Source organism: Hylobates moloch, unplaced genomic scaffold (assembly GCF_009828535.3).
Source record: "Hylobates moloch isolate HMO894 unplaced genomic scaffold, HMol_V3 SCAFFOLD_6, whole genome shotgun sequence".
NCBI classification, from domain to species: Eukaryota; Metazoa; Chordata; class Mammalia; order Primates; family Hylobatidae; genus Hylobates; species Hylobates moloch.
In genome coordinates this window covers 82364157-82383412 of record NW_026652281.1, presented here as the reverse complement: position 1 = coordinate 82383412, position 19256 = coordinate 82364157, and the positions used below count along the sequence as shown (strand labels likewise).

The 19256-nt window shown below is 52.8% G+C and overlaps 3 protein-coding genes across 9 annotated transcripts in view; all 3 read left to right on the top strand.

Annotated features, from left to right (window-relative positions):
• KRBOX5 (KRAB box domain containing 5) overlaps positions 1–19256 on the top strand; it is an 89634-nt gene that overhangs the window by 23051 nt on the left and 47327 nt on the right. For 3 of the 6 annotated variants that reach the window (XM_032157250.2, XM_058440947.1, XM_058440949.1), the window contains exon 1: positions 11504–15436. The exons of 1 other annotated variant lie outside the window; for it this stretch is intronic. In XM_032157250.2, the coding sequence (XP_032013141.1) occupies positions 15434–15436 (3 nt within the window). In that variant the 5' untranslated portion in view covers positions 11504–15433. Of the gene's footprint in view, positions 1–11306; positions 11420–11496; positions 15722–19256 lie in introns of those variants that run through there. 2 more of the 6 variants (XM_058440946.1, XM_032157249.2) reach the window with 2 other exon arrangements.
• Positions 2558–7465, top strand: LOC116471208 (putative protein CLUHP3). 2 transcript variants are annotated; one of them, XM_032157252.2, is made up of 4 exons: positions 2558–2713; positions 5122–5333; positions 6188–6318; positions 7379–7465. In XM_032157252.2, the coding sequence occupies exons 2-4, from the start codon at positions 5136–5138 to the stop codon at positions 7407–7409; spliced, it is 360 nt and encodes a 119-aa protein (XP_032013143.1). In that variant the 5' UTR covers positions 2558–2713; positions 5122–5135; the 3' UTR covers positions 7410–7465. The 2 variants fall into 2 exon arrangements, with proteins under 2 accessions (XP_032013143.1, XP_032013142.1); XM_032157251.2 differs by having other exon boundaries at positions 2565–2713; positions 6188–6346; positions 7379–7453.
• Positions 7732–11365, top strand: LOC116471205 (clustered mitochondria protein homolog). Its single transcript, XM_032157248.2, has 6 exons — positions 7732–7822; positions 7920–8065; positions 8453–8486; positions 8614–8772; positions 8923–9031; positions 9932–11365. Exons 2-6 carry the CDS (start codon positions 7938–7940, stop codon positions 10252–10254), a joined length of 753 nt encoding a protein of 250 aa, XP_032013139.1. The 5' UTR covers positions 7732–7822; positions 7920–7937; the 3' UTR covers positions 10255–11365.

Here is a 19256-nt window from a genome sequence, read left to right as displayed (position 1 = left end):
TGACTCATCTATGGACCTATGGCTGCTCACCTGTTAGTGCGGGTCCTCTCACCACTCCACCCTCAGAGCTTCTATCTGTCTGGTCAACCTTCTAGGATGATGAAGTAGCTGAAGCACTCTTATGATCTGATTGAGGTCTTGGCAAACAGCTTGACTTGTTAGAAATTGAAGGCTGACTTTAAGACGTACTCAGCTGTTTGGCTAAATTGAGGCAGGAGGAAATGTCTTCTCGGCAGCTCTACCTTTGTGTCTCTTGCTTTCAGAGTAAAAGGTTGTTTTAGAAAGAGTAGTTTAATTTAGTCTGTATTAAAAATCATAAACAGCCTACAAATAACGAACGGGGATGAAAATAATTTGCACACATCTTCGTGCATTATATGTGTTTTCAGATCTCTCCTATGGTAAGAAATGAAAAATTATGCCTTGATTTTTTAAACTCAGCTGTCAGCTATTTTCCCAAGTTAATCTAAATGTTTCCAAGACATTTCAGAAGCATTCTCTGGTGGGGATTACTCCTAATTGTGAAGAATCCTACTAGAAGGATGAGCATCTCAAAAGATGCTGGCAAGTGTACACACGATTTTTTTTTTTTTATTAGTCCATATGCTTCAGGATCTCAAAGGCCTAGGGAAGCTGCTTGAGTTGTGAGGTCTATGGAGGTACATGGGCTTTGGAGTCAGGCAAAGTTGATCCAGAGTCCCAGTCCAGCCACTTAGTAGCTGTAGTGCTTTGGACATGTTCCTTGACTTGGAACAGCTATATAAACCTTGCTGTAAGAAAAGACAGAATGATACTGATTGCAAAATGGCTCTGGTGTCCATGCCCTTTGGAACATGCTTTTACAGCTGCTCCAACATAGAGGCAGAATCTGTTTCCTGATGCTTGGATCCGGGATGGCCTTATTTGCTCTGGGCAACAGAAAGCTATCAATGTGGCAGTGTGACAGTTTGGGGTCTAGGGACGTAAGGCCTTGAATGCTTCTGCTTTTTCTTTTAGAACCCTGCCATCTCCATGAGAACAAGCACATGTTAGCCTGCTGGAGGATGAGATCCCACTAAGGAGGAAAACCAAGGTGCCCCAGCTGACACCCAGAAGCAGAGCCACTTAGTCAACCAGCAGCTGGACCACACACGCCTGAAGGAGCCCAGCTGAGACCAGAAGAATGGCCCAGTTGAGTCCAGCCTAAATGACTGACCATCCCAATCATGAGCTAATAAGGTTTAGGGTGGTTTTTTATGCAGCAATAGCTAACTGATACATACACCTGCAGTCAGGTTGCCAGGATTCAAATGACAGGTTGGTTACTACTTGTTGTTACCCGGCAAACAGAAGGCACTGTATAAGGTATTGATTTGCTTTTCCCTTTATTTAAAGTGGCACCTCTTGTTGGATAGGGATAAATTATACAGAAATGCATGTTGACATGCTTGGTGCTTAAACTCATACAGTCCGCACACCATAGGAGGAAACAGCCCGCTGTAGCCTAACCATCAGGGCCAAGGGCAAATTGCAAAATAAAAAGTTTGCCTTTATTCCCTCCACATCCAAACTTTGGAGGTCAAGGCTATAGACAGATCTGAAGTCAGGGGTTTCCTCCTGAAGCCTGACACTCTTCATTCACTGTCTGACCTTTGGAAGGGTGAGGAAGCCCTGCCCAGAAGCAGGTGGGCAGCAGTGGTCGACTTGCGGACACCTCCTGCCTGCAGCCCTGGCTCTCTCACTGGACACTGCCTCTCCCACCCTTGGGCGTGAGGAAAGAGATGGGCAGGATGAGGGTGTTCGCTCTCGTCTGGCAGGAAAGGGGGTCCAGGCCCTCGACTTCCCTGAGGTTAGAGGCGCAAGTGCCCTTAGATCTGCTCTTCAATGCGGAAGCCACTGCCCACGTGGGGCTGCTGAGCTCTTTGGATAGAACTGGTTGGAACTGAGATGTGCTAGAAGTTTAAATACAGAGTGACTTTACAAGATTTAGTACCCCAAACTTAAGAAGCATTCTCTGGTGGTCTACATTAATAATTTCATATTGCTCACATATTTGAGTGATAATATTTTGGATATATCGGGTTAAGGTATTACCATCAATTTTACCTGTTTTCCTTTCATGATGCCACTAGACTACTGTAAATGACACATGCGGCTCAATTTTATTCCTAGGGACATTTCTAACTTAGAAGACTCCCTCCATTTTCAAATCTCATGCTGCCTCCTCAAGGGACCAGAGGCCATGAAGGTTATGAAATCTGAAATTTTAAAAGAATCGTTATTATATAATTTTCAATTTTACATATTACCTATATTACTCATAAATTGATATAATCTTATGAGCAAAGTTAAATACCAATGTCCGGGGCAGCCCCAGGTCCCAGCACAGGGAGTCAGCCCTGCCTGAAAAGGGCTGCAGACAATCATTCATTCAGGCCTCATTCAGCCACACCTGTGATCGCATCTCCTGTCACTCGGGGGTAAGGGGGCGGGACCTGGAGCCCTATCCATTCAGCGGCGCCTTGTCGACCCTGTCCAATCAGGCCCGCAGCCGAAAAAGGGGGCGCACTTCCTGTGTTCTAGGCTGGCCTTTTCCTCTCCCAGGTGCGCTTCCCTGCTTGATCTGTGTACCCTGCTCTTTCTCCTTCATTCCGCAGCCTCCTTTGCCGTGTGACCTGCAGGTACTGGACGGTCCCTAGATAGGATACTGGGACGCTCCTGAAGCCGCGAGATGGTGAGTCTGCGGGGCTGAGCTTCCCGAGACGCGGCAGGGGTCGGCTGGGAACTGGGCCTCCCCCTGGCGGCTCCGGGGTCGGGGCCCGGAGTCTCCTCGGTCGCACGGTGCAGCTGGGACCTCGGGCGCCTCGTCCCGTCCCTGCGCGACGACCTTGGCCCTGCCCTGAGCCCTCTCTGGGCAGTTTCGCGCCCGCAGCCCCGTGTCTCCCCGCGTTTTGCGGTGATGACGGGAGGGGCCTTACGGGAGAACCCCGGCTCGGGGTTCGGGCGTGGGAGGAGCTGTGGTTCGTGGGGTCCGCAGTCCTTTCTTTCTTTTGTTAAAAATTAAACTGAGGTTTGGTTAAAACGTTAAAGATTTTATTTGAGCAAATAACGACCCATGAATCAGGAAGCCACAACCATGGATTGTGGTTTGAAGTCCACCGGAGGGGCTTGAAGGAAAGGGTTTAATAAGGTGCGTGAGGAAACAAAGCCAATTCAGTAACTGATTGGCTACAGTTATGTAGTCCCCTTATTTGAACTGTCCAGGCGGAAATTCCCTGATTATGTAATCAAAGGTTAATTGGTGGTTTGTGGTTGGTTAAGACTGTTTTGTTTTCCTTTAAGTTATTTCTAAGAAATGCATGAGTTACGTTTTGGTTTTCTTAGGTAGAAACCCAGGGCACTACAGCCACTTCAGCCTAATTGCCTCCCATTTAATTATTTTAACACCCCACAGGGGGACTGATTTTCCCTGCATTTTGCAAATGTATGGCAAGCAGGGTCTCAAATCCACCACCCTCTTCCCCCAACCTAATTCTTCTAAGGCTTTCAGTAAAATTCTAAATTTTCACTTCCTTCCCCTGATTCTCAACTGCCAGCTTCCCCTCTGCAATTCACAACGTTATCAACTATTTGCTCTTTATGGTAGATTTCAAGCAGATGCAGCCTGATCATTAGGGCCAAGGCCAAATTGCAAAACAAAGAAGTTTGCCTTTATTCTACTCCATCCACATCTAAACTTTGGAGGTCAAGGCTGTGGACAGATCAGAAAACATAGTTCCCTCCTTCTGGGGCTCCACATCCTTCATTCACTGATCTCTGGGTAGGAGGATGGGCGGCAGGTGGGTAGCAATAGTCTACCTGTAGACACTTTCACCTAGGCCTTGAAGGATGAGTCAGTGTTTGCCCGGCAGACTGAGATGTCAGGGGCAGCATGGAAAAGCAGAGAGGTGGGAGGGCAGGTTTCAGGTGTTCTCAGTCCTCTGTGGTTTGGGGAATGTAGACCTAAGTGGAGGAGCCAGCAGGAGCTGGGGTTGCCTTTGGGCTGGCGCCTGAGAGCACTGGCTTAAGCAGCTTGATTTTGGCTGGGTGTGGTGGCTCACGCCTGTGATCCCAGCACTTTGAGAGGCTGAGGCAGGCGGATCACCTGAGCTTAGGACCAGCCTGGCCAACATGCCCCCATCTCTACTAAAAATACAAAAATTAGCTGGGCGTGGTGGCACACGCCTATCCCACCTACTTGGGAGGCTGAGACAGGAGACTCTCTTGAACCTAGGAGGCGGAGGTTTCAGTGAGCCGAGATCACGCCACCACACTGCAGCCTAGGCAACAGAGCAAGACTCCATCTCAAGAAAAAAAAAAGCAGCTTGGTTTTGTGAGCAGTGTGCTTCTTAGAAGGGTTCCAAGGGGCATTCTTGAAATAGGAGATGGGAGATTGAGGTTGGGTGACTAGATAAGTGGTGGGGGGCCTTCACACAGCAGAGACCAGTTTGTGGAGGAAGATGAATTTCATCCCTGCAGGATGGGTCTTCCATGATACTGAAGGGAGAGCCACATGTTGATGCCCAGGAAACAGCTGTCTCCTTGGTCTGAAAGGTCTGATTGAGGCCAGGATTGGCTATGAGAGCTGGGAAATGGGAGCACCTTTGAAGCCATGGGAGAGGGTGAGGTGAGAATGAGGAGAGGCCAGGGGTGCCCAACACTCCCAGCTCAGGACTGGAGGAAGAGGATGGAGCTGGAGAGGGAGGGACGAGGGTGTGGCATTGGTCAGGGAGGAGGCGAGGAAATGAGCGGTGGCCTGGGTGCTGCTGAGTGGACGGATGTACCTGGGCTGGAGAAGCCCCTGGGGCTTGGCCCTGAGGGTGGCCTTGGTGATGTGGGGAGAGTGGTTTGGACAGCGAGCTCAGGTGGAAGCCAGACTGTGGTGGGCCAAGGAGCAGTCGAGGATGAAGGCACAGGATGTGAAAGGGAGAAGGCGGCGGCCTGCAGGCTCGCCGAGGGTGAGCTGGGACTGTGGAGCCGAGGCTCAGGAGGGCATGCAGACACCGTTCCATACGACTTGTGCCCACCCATGTGGGGTGAAGTGGACAGTCCTCCCTCACCGGCAATGCCCATCCAACTCAGTGCCTTTCTTGTCACCCCCAGAGCCACCATCACTCATGTTCTTGAGTGGGAACTGCCTGGAGAGCCTGAAGAAGGAGGAGCCTGAAGGAGGAAGGAGGAGGCTGAGCCATCCTGGGAACATGGGCTGGATGAGGCCAAGCCAGGAGATGACACTACTGAATAGAAGTCACCATTCAGGATTTAGGCTGTTCTGTGGAGATCCTGGCCCTAAGAGTGAACCCTTTACCCTGCAGGTATGACGGAGGAGGGGAGCTGGGGACCAGGGCTTGAGCCTGCTAGGAAGGATGAGGCTGGAAAACCCAACCTTGCCCTGGCTCCTCCTGGCCCTGTGCTGTAGGCAGGAAATGGAGGGCCCTGGGCCCTGCCTGAGGTCACTCTGCTAATGTGGGATTGGAGTCCAGGTTCAGTTACTGCCTTATTGCTAGAAGACAGCTACCATTTGGGCCTACCAGCCCTGTTCAGGGAGAGGAGTGGTAGCGGGTGGGTAGTGTCAGGTCCCAGGACGCCCCAGCCTCTTGCTCTGTGCCCTCAGGCAAGTCACCTCTCTCTGGGCCATGACCTTACCATCTGTCACCGGGGCCTGGGGGGTGGTATTGGGTGTTCTCCAAGGACAGAACCAACCCAGAGGACTTGCATGCTGGTAACTTGGTGGGGAGCCAAGCAAGGCCCTCTCATGTCCTCTCTGCTCACAGGCTTGGGCCCTGGAGCACCCCTTCAGGAAGGAAAAGGCCATTTGCCCTGGGGCACTCAGCCCTTGGCACTAGGCAAGGGCAAGAGCAAGCCTGCCGTTCCCCCTCCCCCTTTCTTCCATCTCCCTCTCCTCTGCTCGGGGGTTGCTCTTAGGCTGCAGGAAGAGTCAGTGGGGCCAGGCTCTGTCCTGCACTTAGGCACACAGGTGCCGATGGGCATGCTGTGTATGGACAGGGCCTGGAATGTAAAAGCCCAAAAGTGGGAAACTGAGTATTTGAGACATTTATTCTCAGGACCCAGGTGTTCTGGGCTGGGGAAAGGGGTATGTCCTTGCTCCCTACCTTGTGGCCTCTCACTAGGGTGGTCTGGGCCTTCTCCCTGGCCAGTGTCCCTGCAGGAGACGGTGCTGGAGATCCACCAGGTGTTCATGGACCATGAATACCCATGTCGCCACATCACTTCTCACCGCACCTGGGTGGCAGCACGCTGGACCACATCTCAGAGCTGCGCAGCATGGCAGGGCTGCAGGCAGGTTTGCTGCTTCACGTGGTGGAAGGTTGGTCCAGAAGTTGGGTTGCCTGCCCAGGGAGGGCCCCTGTAAGCAGGGCCAGGCAACACTTCACTGCCCCAGCTGGGGCCTCTGTGTCGCAGACGAGCATGTGGAGGTGGGATTGGAGCACAGGTCTGCTTTTCAGGGCATCATACCTGCACTCTCTAACTTCATGGCCCAGGGGTGAAAAAACAGTTGAAATTCTGAAAAGAAAGTCAGGCAGTATGAAGCTAGGGCTTGGAATCAGCCCTATTAAATTATGAGGAGATGAATGCTTAGTTTCCTAAAGAAACTAAATAAAGTTTCACAGTCCTTGAGTGGGGAAGTTGGCTCCAAGCAGCACCATCGTCTGGTGTGGTGAATCTGGCTTGGTTGTCAAATAAAAGCTTCCATAGACTCAAGTTCCCTGGGTGAAGCACTCAGGTTCCCAGGGCCTGACTACTTATTAAAAGCAATTGTGGAAAAGGTTTGTAGCTCAAGGGGGCCCACAGTTCATCACAACCTCTCCCCTCCCCCAAAACAATGACCATTAAAATCCCATGAAACTCAATGGGGACGTTGAATTTGGCAGCCCTAGAAAGTTCTCAGGCCACCCCTGCATGAAGGCTGCCCCAGGAGAGCAGGGTGAGGCTGCAGAGGCCCCGCAGCACCGAAGGCCCTGCCCACCCGAGACACTAGCACACAAAACGCAGGAAGCCTTGTGGGCTCCCCAAAGCCTGTGTGTGCTTCAGAAGCAACTGGCAGGAGGTTCTTTGCAATCAAGGATTCTTGCCCTCAGCAAGCCAGGGGGTGTGTGTGTGTGTGTGTGTGTGTGTGTGTGTGTGTGTGTTTGTGTGTGTGTGTAGGTGCATGCGCACACACGTGTGTATTGAAACCAAACTCTAGCTTATGTGTCCATAGTGGAATTTGAAAATGGAAGCCTAAAGTTGAAAATTAAAATTATCCATGGAGTTTCCTTGCCAACTATTTTCTAAACTGGGTGGGTTGTTCCAGGGTGCAGGGACCTGGTAACACCTGCCCCTCTCCTGTTCCTGACAGAGCCCTGCACAGTGCACAAGGCCCACAGTGACGAGTGCCACATCTGAGACTGCTCAGGAGCCTGGACCCAGGTGACGCAGCTCCTTGTCCTTCCTGAGCATCTTCACTGACAGTGGCCTGGGAGGTGCAGAGGCACTGGGGCCAGAGATTGGGTAGGGGGCAGAGGGGCAGGGAGCAAGGAGGCCAGAGGCTGACAAAGGGGGCTCAAGGCCAGGCCTTTCTACCTGGAGGGACCTGGGCCTGAGGAACCTAGACCAGGGCCACAGTTAGAGGCAGCTGGCCCTGGGTGCCCGTGTGCTGACCACCAGCCTCAGGTCCCACAGATGGCAGGAGCAGAAAGGCTTGGAGATGGACCCCACCGACTGCACACCACCCAAGTACATCCTGCTAGGGAACCTGGAACAGCCACCGTGTCCCCTGCAGCCCCAGAACGGTGGCTAAAAGGTGGGACTCCAGGGAGGACCAAGGAAGAGGGTCCCCGGGTGGGTGGAGGGCCACACACCAGGAGGCCTGGCCCATTCATGCTTGGCTATTCCTGCAGCCCCTGAAAGTGCTTGCCATGAGCGGCTGGTACCTGTCCCCTGGGAACTGCGAGATGCACAGGGACCTCGTGTACCTGTTTGTGATCACAGCCGAGGACCAGCGAGGCAGCATCACCACATCCACACGGGGCTTTTACCATAACCGGTGAGTCCCTGCCAGCCTAGCAGGGCCACCCACTCAGGGACCACGTTCTCCTTGTAGGTCCCCAGCCTGTCACTTCAGCCGCAAGCCCACCAGCCCCCGCCTCCTAAGCCATTCCCAGGGGGTCTGCTCTGCCAGATCTGACTGCCTTTTACAGAACATTGTGCCCTGCGTCAGGGGAAGGGGAGCGCCTTTGCCCCATCTGCTCCTGCCCTGGCTCATGTCACACGGGGGTCTGGGATGATTCGGCTAGCCCAAACTCAGTGCTTCTGCCCAAGGAAATTGTCCCCAGGCCCCCAGTGCCCAAGTCTCCCTCTAGGGAGCTATGAGGCAGCTCTGGCAAGAGCAGCCCTGGGAGTGGTGCCCATGTGCTTCTGACGCGCCTTTCAGGACAGCATTTCAGGGCCAGGAGAACCCAGAGCAGGTGAGGGCCTCGATGAAGAAGGAGCCCGTGGCAGGGTCCTGAGATTGGTGGGAAGCCCCTTCTGCCTTTCCCCTGCTTGCCATGGGGTCCAGTACCACCCATTCAAGAGGGGGCCACCTCATTCCAGGTGTGCAGCTGGATGGCCCCTGTGACGGAGCACACTGTGGACTGCATGTGTGGAGAGGCGCCTGCACCTCGAGGCTGGGCTGTGAGGAGACATTCCTGCATAGGGGACTGTGACCTCGCCTGGTCCTCACTGGGAACCCCCTTCCTTCCTGGGTGCCAGGTGGGGTTCTGTGCACTTCCCTGAGGCTTGCCACGGGTCTGTTCATTGGGGAGTCTGGGGCTGTCTGTGGGGAGAGAAGAGAAGGGACTTCCCAGAGCAGGTTGCAGTGCACAGGCTGAGACCATGTCTCCCTCCCTGGTCCTTCTGCAGCCCCAGTACTGGAACGAGGAGTTGCAGATGATGAGGGACCTGCCCAACAAGAACCAACCTGAGCAGCTGCTTCAAGAAAAAGCCACGTTCAAGGTGCCCGAAGCCCCTGGTGAGTGAGTGACAGCCTTACAGCCTCAGGCCCACCTGGCTTCTGCTGGAAGGTTTTCTTGTGCATAGGAGGGAAGTGATGGAAGCCGGCAGTCCTAGCCCTGTCAGGTGCCCTGAAGGCCCGATTTGCCCTGCAGGGCCTTCTAGCCTTCTGCTTCCTGCGAGACCATCCCAGCACCTTTCTCTGGCCTCTGAGACTTTGAGTCGTTGAGAGGAGAAGGTCCTCCCTGCTGTCTGGGCTGAGTGGCCAGGGACATCCAGCTTCCCACCCTCCACTGACTGCCATGGGGCCCTCCCCTGAGCACATGGTGCCCAACCGTGGCCCTTCTAGGGCAGGGGCTCATTGACATAGCACTTGCAGCTTGCTGGGGCTTAAAAGTCATTAGTGCGGTTACTAAGAGAAATGAGGAAAAAATAATTGTTTTAAAAAAAATCTCTCCTAAACTTACTGCATAACATGCAAGAAGTAACAGCCACAATTTCTTGGGTACTAACTTCACCAGGAAGATTCCAAGTGCTTTATAAGCATTATTTCCTATAATCTTTTGGACCTCTTGTAAATGTCAGTACTTTCCGTCATCATCGTTGTATAGACAAGAAACTGGGTCTGAAGTTACTTGCCCAGGTTTGCCTAGCACATAACTGGTGGATCCCAAACCTGCCCCAGCCCTCATACTCCTTGGTAGCCACCAAACTCTGCGCCTCCTTAAGCATAAGTGTTTAGTTTTTTGTAGAAATGATTTTCTTGCCCTTCTGTAAATATAAGGAAACTGAGGCAAGGGTCTCTGGCTCCCAAGGCAGGCCTAGTTGCCTCCCCCATCTTGGTGAGCTGGGCCAGGTGGATGTAGCCTGAGGCTTTTGGGGCATGGCCTATCACCCTTCCAGCCTTGGTCCCTCCCAGGTACACAGCAACTTCAGAGTGGCAGCCACATGGGGCGTCATGGTAGTCAGGGAGGCATCGTCATGGCCATCAGCCCCAGTGAGGAGACCAAGCTGCACATGTTCACGTGGAGCTGCATCATCTTCAGCCTGGGCTTTGTTAGTGGCCACTACAAGGACTTTGCCGGGGATGTGGCAGCCTCCATAGCATTCACCAGTGACCTGAATGGTGAGCACTCGCACAATGCATTGGACATGGAGGGTCTGTACATGCTGAACACAGCAGAGGTGGATGACTGCGGCTACTGGGTCAGGTTCCAAGTCCTCATCCCTGGCATCCTTTAGTGGGACCAGGAGCAGAGTGTCATCTGTGGCTCCACTGACTTTGCAAGATGGCAGTGTTGCCCCCGTGTTGCCTGGATCTGCTGGAGCACATGTTAACTGCTCAAGACCCTGAGCAACTGCATGCTCAGCCATCGTGAAGATGAGGCGGAGCTCTTCTCGGTTGAGGGCAAGGGCCTCACTGGCGATGACAGGTGCCACTACGTTCTCTACCTGCTGAGCCCACTGCCCCTGACCTCAGCTTCCTGCCTGTGCCCCACAAGGAGCTGCCAGAGGAGTGCTCCCATGCCAGCTTCCCCTGCACCCCTAGGCACATGTTCTGTCGCCTGTGCCAGGAGCTGGTGGACGCCTCATGGAGCACAGTTGAGGAGCAGCCCTGTGAGGCTGAGGCTGCAGCCAGCTGCACTCTGCTGTGGGCATGGGCACCCTGGGTGGTTCTGGGGCTGGATCGTTGGAGAAGCTCTGGACAGTGAAGAAGAGCTCGTTCTGGCCACACTCACTAGAGCCCCTTTCCCATCCCCCAGCCACCTGCCATCAGGCTCCCAGATGCAGAATCTGGAGCTTTGTGTTGGTTGCAAGCCAGTGAGCAGTCAAACCAGTGACCCAGCTGAGCTGTGCTGTTCTGAGGAGCGTTTGGAAGTCGCTGGGTGGGTTGTGAAGGTCACAGTCCCTGAGTGTTGGTGCTGCTGGTTTTTAGTGCTTAGGAGTTGGCCATGTTAAATTTCCCACACCACGAGTAACTCTTTTCCAGAAGCCAGTGGCATTCCTGTCTCTGTTGAGAGTCCTGGTCTGAATGTGGACCCCTCTCCCCAACCTCCATGCTCCGGCTGTCTTATTCCTATCTGGGGAGATCTGGCAGCCACCACCTTGTTCCTTGGGTCTTTGAGAGCAAAGCTGAGTTCTGGTTGGGCTTGCAGCAGGAGAAGGAATCTGACACCATCTATAAGGCCCAGGTGGGCTGTCACAGGGCCGGCAGGCAGAACTGCGCCTGTGGGTTGTGGTCAGCTGATCCTTTCCTGCCTCTGTTCACTCTCCTGTTTTTGGGTGAGAACCAGGAGAACGAAAGCTCTGAGAACCTCAAGTGCCTGGCCCAGCAGGCCGTGGCCCAGCAGTGCACCATCAACGGGAGATACCAGTCGCCTGCAGTGACAGCATCCTGCCCCTCCAGGTATATCGCTGGGAGGAGCTGGGCCCCCACCTGGCCTGGGTAGGATGAGTCTCACTCACAGCTCATCCTCCCCACAGCCCCTGAGTTCACAGCCCCCAGCATGGCCAGCGTCTGGAGCAGCTCCAGGTCATCATTAACGTTGTCTTCATTCCTCTCAGCTGAGGCCCCTCCATGGCTCCCTACTTAGAAGTTGGCCTTTAGTTTTTTTAAGATATGTAATAGGCTGACATGGCTCAAAATTGAAAAGTAGCCAGTGATGAGAAGTTCTTTGTGAATCCTTCCAGAAATACTTCATGTGATCTCCCCACCCCCCCTTTTCTTTGGAATTGTGGCATGCCACAGATGAAGGTTATTATTGTTTACTTAACAATACATCTTGGTGGTCTTCCATTTCAGTTCCTAAGGAGTGGCTTTATTCTTTCCCCGGCTGCCTCTGGTTCCAGTGCAAAGTGTGCCTTAGGAGCAGGCCCTGAGGACTCCTGCAGTGCTGTCACAAGCAGTGCTGCCTTCGGGAGCCCCTAACCTCCTGCCTTTTCTCCCCTCAGTGTGGGAAAGGGGTTTGGTCAGCCAGGGGTGTCAGCAGCCCTGTCCCACACCCCTTGTCTACACCTGATCTGGTGGCAGGGAGGCCACAGAGTGCAGCGACTGGAACCAGGTGAAAGGGTGAGAGGCAGCCAGGCCCTAGGCCGAGTCAAGTGCATGGAATCCTGACTGTCAGCAGTTAGGGATCTTTCTGCTCTGGGGAGGGAAGTACTTGTTCCACACGTCTCACTGAATATGGCACAGAGCCTGATCTGTCCCAAGTGGGAGTTTAACCAAGCTAGAGGGGGCCCAGTCTGATACCTACCTCCTCTCCCACCTTCTACTCAGCCAGAAGACTAGGAGAATCTGAAAGCAGAGGTGGTGCAGCGCCACTAGCTCCAGGAGTCCGGAAAAACAGGGATAGGGCATTCTGGGAGGTCGAGGTGGGTGGATCACTTGAGCTCAAGAGTTGGAGACCAGCCTAGGAAACATGACGAAACCCCATCTACAAAAAGCAAAAATTAACCTGGTGTGGTGGCGCGACCTGTAGTCCCAGCTACTCAGCAGGCTGAGGTGGAGGATCGCTTGAGCCTGAGAGGTCCAGGCTGCAGTGAGCCATGATTGTCCCACTGCACTGCAGCCTGGGTGAGAGAGTGAGACCGTGTCTCAAAAAAACAGAGCTAGGGGTGGGGAGCCTATGGCCACTGAGTCTGAGCCAGCTGGCCCAGAGGAACTGAGCTCCCAGCCCTGTGGCTGCCAAGGATCCTTTTTCCTTGAGCTTGCAGGGATCGAGAGAGAGAGAGAGAGATGGTCAGCGGCCCTGATGTTAGTGATGCAGACTCCAGGAGAAGGGGGCATGCTTGCAGATAGAGGAAGTGAGCCCCTCTACCATGTTCCACCCCGACCATCCTCCTGGGACCCCAGCCTGCATACCCCCCCTAAAAGTTGCTTTTGCACTGATTCAGTGAATATACAAGCAAAGGCCTAATTGAAGACCTGTGAATGGAGTGTACGGTCCTCAGTTCCCAGCTGAGGGGCCCCTCGGGCTCCCCGTATTCCCCTCACCTCCCCATCTTCCAGCAGGGGTGTGGAGTGCATCCATGGCCACGAGTATTGATCTGTCCCTCCCAGCCTGTACATCGCCCCGAGGCAGTTCTGAGTGGATGATGTGCAGGTGGATTCCTCAGCTCATTTACATGGTTGATGTTACGGCTACTGCTTTTACTGCCACAACTCCCAGGCCCAACCTGGCTTAATGTCTAAGTTTTAAGCAAAAAAAGATGGGGAGCCAGAGCTTTGTGGCAGGGCTGGAGGTTGTGGTGCACTTTAGTTTTGTGGCAGGATGAAGGCTGCAGTGGTTTTATTAATCATGATTGGCCTGGCCATAGCTCCAGGCTGAGAGGGACAGGTTTGTCAGTGGTGGTCCCCCAGATGTCCCTGTGGCCAGCCCTGGCCTGTCTGTCCTCAGGCCCAGCAGGAGGCGCTGCCACAGGCTCTGACTGGTGTCCCTACTCCCTGTACCCCAGATGGACATAACCTTGGGGTCTACAGTTGGAATATATCATTCTCCCCATTTTAACCTGAGCTGCCTGACACAAGGAGGGTGGGGTGGGTAAGGGGCCTGGGGAACCAGGGTTGAATCATGGATCCTGGGGAAAGGTTACAGACCCAGGAGGGGTTGTCACCTCTCTGTAGAGCCCTACTGCTTGCCACACAGCACCTTCTGCAGAGACTAGCTCTGAGGGTGGCACGGGACCCCACAGGCCATGGCTGCTCCTCTCTGCACCTGTCTGTGCCTGCTGTGGGAGCCTGGACTGGGGGGGGAGATTGCTACCCTGTGAGCCTGAGGGAGCCTGTCTGGCTGTGACCTCTATGTGGGGCTTTGCAGAGAGCTGCTTATGGGTACGAGACACCTTGTTTCAGAGGGAATGGGCATGAGCTGGCAAGTGAAGCACCCCCACAGCTTATCAGGAACTTTTTCTCATTTTTAAACCATCATGTCTTCATTTCACTTTGGAATAAAGTGAGGTTTTGAAACCTACTGCCCCAGTCTCTGGATTGTAAGGGCTGTTGTCAGACAGGTTACTAGGAGAGGAATATGTATAAATTAGGTCAAACTCAAGGTTATGCTTATAATGTTACCTGAGTGGGAGGTAAGAGGGTGGAGTCACAGGCACTCAGCTGGCATTTACCTGGCCCAGTCACTAGACTCTTGGGATTGTGGCACAGGTGAACATCCCCTGTCATTGGAGAAAAAAGGCTGGAGTGAAGGCCGGGTGGGGGAGGGGTGCTAGGCTGTGGAGTCAGGCCCTGGGCATGCTGGACCTGGTAGGTCACTGAACATCTGACTAGGCACCTGCCCCTGTCCCTTCAGTTGAGGTGGGATTGGCAGCACTCCCCAGAAGGCGTGCAGTGCTGGGAGAGTGGAGGAGGGTCTGACGTTTGCCATCCTGTGGTAGGTTTTAGAGCTAACTAGATGCTTATGGAGAGCTAATGACATGGGAAGAAGGCAGCCTACCTTGATGGACTAGAGGGATAGAGCCTGCGATGTGAGAAGTGGGTGTGTGGAGGTGGCCTGTCTACAAGAGGGCAAGTTTAAGGCTCATTGCAGTGGCACTATGTCAGCTCACTGCAGCTGGTGGCTGCTGCCAGGCCATCCCCCTCCAGAGCAGGGAGGCCATCAGCTTCATGTATAATTGAATGCCTTTTGGGATGCTTGGATAGTCCTTTATTTCTTGGAAATTCAGAAAAGGAAAAAAAAAAAATACAATTCTCATGTCTGTTAGTTTCCCTGAGCCAACTGGAAAAAAGATGTCTCTGACACCAAGATTTTAAGTGACACCCAAGGGAAGCCACCATTACCTTGGCCATTGAAGCCTCCTGCATGCTCCCCAAAACCCCCAGCAGTTTCCTCTGCAGTCCCACAGTTATGTCCTGAGCAGTGGGGTACCGTGTGATGAGAGAGGTGCTAAGGGATGGGATGAGGGTCTTTCCTGTGTTATTAGAACGGTTAAAAAGTTGTTTTAACGGTGTTCAAATGTCCTCCTTCTTATACTTAACTAGCTAATAAGATGCCTTATACAAGCAAAACCAGGTACGGGAAAGCAAGTGCATTTCAAGTCCCAGCTCACCCCTTAAATTAGCTGTAATACCCTCAGCAGGCGGCCCCCCACCTCGATGAGCCTGTCTCCCATTCAAAAAACAGAGAGAATGAGGGGGCGGGGCCTGGAACTTTACCCAATCAGTGGCGTTGGAGTGGAAATCGTCCAATCGGGAGCAGCCGGAGAGCAGGGGCGGCTTCCGGGATTTGGCGGGGGCCTTTGTTGGCTGCAGTAAGAGCTCGGGTCCCTTCACCTGGTCTCCAGAGTCCTTCCATCTGGGAGGCCCAGGCGGCTTCGCGTTCTGAGAATAGACAGAGCCTCTGTTGCTCTGTGACCTGCAGGCACTGGGAGATCCGTAGCTAAGACGCCAGGACATCCCGGAAGCTGGGAAATGGTGAATGTGCCAGGTCGGGGGTCGCCAGAAGAGGGAGAGGGGCGGTCGAAAGCGGCGGGAACCTGCTTTGGGGGCACTCGGGCCTCCCCGAGGTCAGTTCCGGGGTCTGGGCCCCGAGTCCCCGCGGGCGCAACTCGGCCCTTGGTCCCCTCCGTCGCAAGATGGCGGCCGGGCCGGCAGCCTGTACCCCGCGCGTCCCGTCCCGTCTCAACCCCGCAGAGCGACCTCGGCCCTGGCCGGAGCTGTTTCTGGGCCGCCGCAGCCCGCGTCTCCCCAGATTGTGCGGTGAGAACGTGAGGGTCTCAGGGGAAACCCCAACTCGGCGTGTGATTTGTGTGTGGGAAGATACTGTGCCCCGTGGTGTCCCAGTCTCCTTTTTCCTCTTACAAATTAAAGGGAGTCACCCTTAAAGCGTTAAAGGGTTTATTTGGGTCAACAGCGATTGGTGAAATGGGAAGCCTATCGCGGTGGTTTGTGGTTTAGGGTCCTCTGGAGCAGCGATTTCAAAATCCCAGGGCTCAGCTTTGGAATGCTGCTGGGGAAAAAGAAATAGGGACAGTCTCTCTTCCACTATGGCTGTAGAAAACGAATACATTTCCACAGAAAGTGTGCTAGATTAATTGGTCAATTACAAACATTCATTAAAACATCAGGTCCTCTCTTTTGCAGTGGAGGATTTGTGACAGTGGATATCTCTGTTCCATATTCTACTGCTATCTGGATGTCCGAGTTGAATGCCAAGTGTTATGAGACAGGACTTGGCACCTCCTAGAAGTGTTCACGTATACTAAATGATCTGCTATTATGGAAATAATTAAATGACATGTTTCTTGCCCGAAAGAGGTATTTTGGCCTTACCTGTTGAAGTATAAAGTTTAAGTGCCTTACAGTTTCCTTCCTTTCTATAAAAACTGTGTTTGAGTGATTTAGCTATTTTCCTGAAACCTGTTAGGTCACTGAACATCTAACTGGCTGGGCACCTGCCCCTGTCCCTTCAGTTGAGGTAGGATTGGCAGCACTCCCCAGAAGGCGTGCCGTGCGGGGAGAGTGGAGGAAGGTCTGACGTTTGCCATCCTGGGGTAGGTTTTAGAGCTCGCTAGATGCTTGTGGAGAGTGATGAGGTGAGAGGAAGGCACCCCACCTCGATGGACCTGAAAGACAGAGCCTGCGAAGTGAGAAGCGGGTGTGTGGAATAACCCTGACTAGGCATAGAAGACCTCAGTCTTATTTGAGCCTGCAAAAGGAGGTCATTGAAGGCCCAGTTAGTTCTTCCTGGGGAGCGTCCCTTTCAGGTGTCCCTGAGGTTCACAGCAGCCATGGAGGGAGCCCTTTGTACTGGGAGAAGCTGCAGAGTTCTGGATTCACAGGCGGTTGTGGTCGAGGTTGGGCGGGAAGGGAGATTGGGAAGCTCTTTCTGAGGGTGGAATTGTTAGCGTCCTGGGGCTGTTTCTTGACTTTGTCAAATAAAACATCTGGATATAGGTAAGAAGTTCCTTAATTCTAAAGGAGTATTGCAAGAGGAGGAAAGCACCAACTGTAAGATATTTGTGGATCTCACAGTTGAAGCAGGAAAGGCCTTTCTTTCATAGGGAGGAGGAAACATGATTAAAGGTGGGAGGGGAAGGGCACGACTCCGGGGCAAAATCAGATCCCTGATCAGAGAATGACTTCACCCTGAAGTCAGCCTATCCTCAGGAGGGGCATAAAGAGGGGTTGAATATTGGCTCAGGCTGTGCGTGGGACAAACCTCAGGGACCTGGAGAAGGGGAGAAACTTAAGCAAGTTTGGTTAACACATATTTTGTTTTGACCACCGAAGACAAAACTATTTAACTGCTTATGAGGGGGGACAAAAAAGGAAATAGAAGAGTTTGTGGCTTTGTGATACCTAAAACAGGGAGCGTCATCTAAGTCATAACGGGAAGAGGATTCTTTGCAGTAAGCTGCTCTTGAAGAACACAAAGGAAGGGGGATTTCTTTCATCACAGCTGCTTCCCAGGGTTAACTATCTACCCCATCTTTTCCCCACTCCTTTCTCTTGCCCTACACATTTCTCCCATTAGGCTGAGTTGTATCTTTTATAATAAACTGGTCAATGCAATTACAGTCTTTGCTGAGTTCTGTGAATCCTTGTATAAAATTAATGAACTTGACTAGGGTATTATGGGAGACCCCAATTTATAGGCAGTAGCTCAGAAGTATAGATGGCCCCTGGGGGATTGTGACTGGCATTTGTAGAGGGGGCAGTGTTGCGGCACTTAACTCTGAACTTGTGGGGTCTGTGCTGCCTCTGGGTGCTGTCAGAATTGAGTTGTTGGACAACCAGTTGGTGTTGGAGAATTGGCTGGTGTTCAGCAAACTCCACACAGTGTCATAAAAAAGCACAGGGACCTGGGCTGGAGAGAGACTCTGGGTGTCTCCAGGAAGGGAGGCTGTATTCCCCTGCACACAGGCTGTCACCCTACACATTGTGCTGTGATTCCACGTCTCCTCCCGGGGTGCGAGGCGACTGAGGACAGAAAGGGAAGAAGTTCTGAGAACAGACCCCTGCCCCCACTGTGCTGTCACCACATAATTGACACCCACTCTGAACACACCCACTAGGCACTGGCGTGGCCACGCCCCTTTCAGGACAAGACGTGACCCTCAGGAATTGTGCCCATAGCACCTTTTCTCCTAGAGTTTCCAGCCAAAATTCCCATACAAGTGCCTAGAGGACTCCTGGCTTATCCTTGCCCCCAGACCCTGAAACTGCAGCAGCAACCCAGTCCCTCCATCAACCTAGGCTTGTGGACCACCCAATCATAGTCTCATCTGCCTGCATGGACACAGGAGTAAGTCAGAGCATAGCCCCACCTGGGCCAGTATCTGTAGCCCAAATCAGTCCTTCCACCAATTCTGCACTGCCCCCCGTGTGAGAGTTCTTAGTAGCACCTTCCCTTCTTCCTTTTAACTTCCCCACAAACCCTGACAGGGTGTCTCACTGTGTCGCCCAGGCTGGAGTGCAGTGGCATGATCATGCAGCCTTGACCTCCCTGGGCTCAGGTGATCCTTCCACCTCAGCCTCCCAAATCGCTGGGACTAGAGGCGTGTGCCCCCCACACCTGGCTAATTTTTGTAATTTTTGTAGAGATAGGGAGGGTCTCAATATGTTGCCCAGGCTGATCACGAACTCCTGGGCTCAAGTGATCCACCCACCTCTGCCTCCCAAAGTGCTGGGATTACAGGCGTGAGCCACCATGCCTGGCCCACAAACCCCTTTTTATGTGCACGCAGTGTGTCCAAGGCCAATCCTCAGGTGCCTGAATCTAGCGCCTGCTGGAATTCAGATGTCCATTAATTCAAGATCATGGCCCTAGATCTCCCAGTTGTGAGAACAAATACAAATTAAAAATATGAGACTTAACCCTTCTTGAAAATAAGGGAAGACATGTTTCTCTCCTTCCTTTTCTTGAATCATTTACTTTAGAGAATTTTTGTATGTAAATTTTTTTCTGCCTTTTGGAAATATGTCTAAATCATTGTAACAGCTAAACAGATCTTTTGTCTTTTGTCAGTCTTTGTTTTTTTTTGTTTTTTTTTTGAGTCTTGCTGTGTTGCCCAGGCTGGAGTGCAGTGGTGCATTCTTGGCTCACTGCAACCTCTGCCTCCTGGGTTCAAGCGATTCTCCTGCCTAGCCTCCCAAGTAGCTGGGATTATAGGGGCCTGCCACCACGCAGGGCTAGTTTTTATATTTTTAGTAGAGATGGGGTTTCACCATGTTGTCCAGGCTGGTCTCAAACTCCTGACTACAGGTGATCTGCCTGCCTCGGCCTCCCAAA

Excerpts from the sequence above, each read along its gene's own strand:
- LOC116471208 (XM_032157251.2), top strand. The coding sequence starts at position 5,136 with ATGTTCTTGAGTGGGAACTGCCTGGAGAGCCTGAAGAAGGAGGAGCCT. Across the intron at positions 5,334-6,187 it reads GTGAACCCTTTACCCTGCAG|GAGACGGTGCTGGAGATCCA; the intron begins GTATGACGGAGG and ends GTGTCCCTGCAG. Across the intron at positions 6,347-7,378 it reads GCTGCTTCACGTGGTGGAAG|AGCCCTGCACAGTGCACAAG; the intron begins GTTGGTCCAGAA and ends TGTTCCTGACAG.
- LOC116471205 (XM_032157248.2), top strand. The coding sequence starts at position 7,938 with ATGAGCGGCTGGTACCTGTCCCCTGGGAACTGCGAGATGCACAGGGAC. Across the intron at positions 8,487-8,613 it reads GCCAGGAGAACCCAGAGCAG|GTGTGCAGCTGGATGGCCCC; the intron begins GTGAGGGCCTCG and ends ACCTCATTCCAG. Across the intron at positions 8,773-8,922 it reads CCTTCCTTCCTGGGTGCCAG|CCCCAGTACTGGAACGAGGA; the intron begins GTGGGGTTCTGT and ends GTCCTTCTGCAG.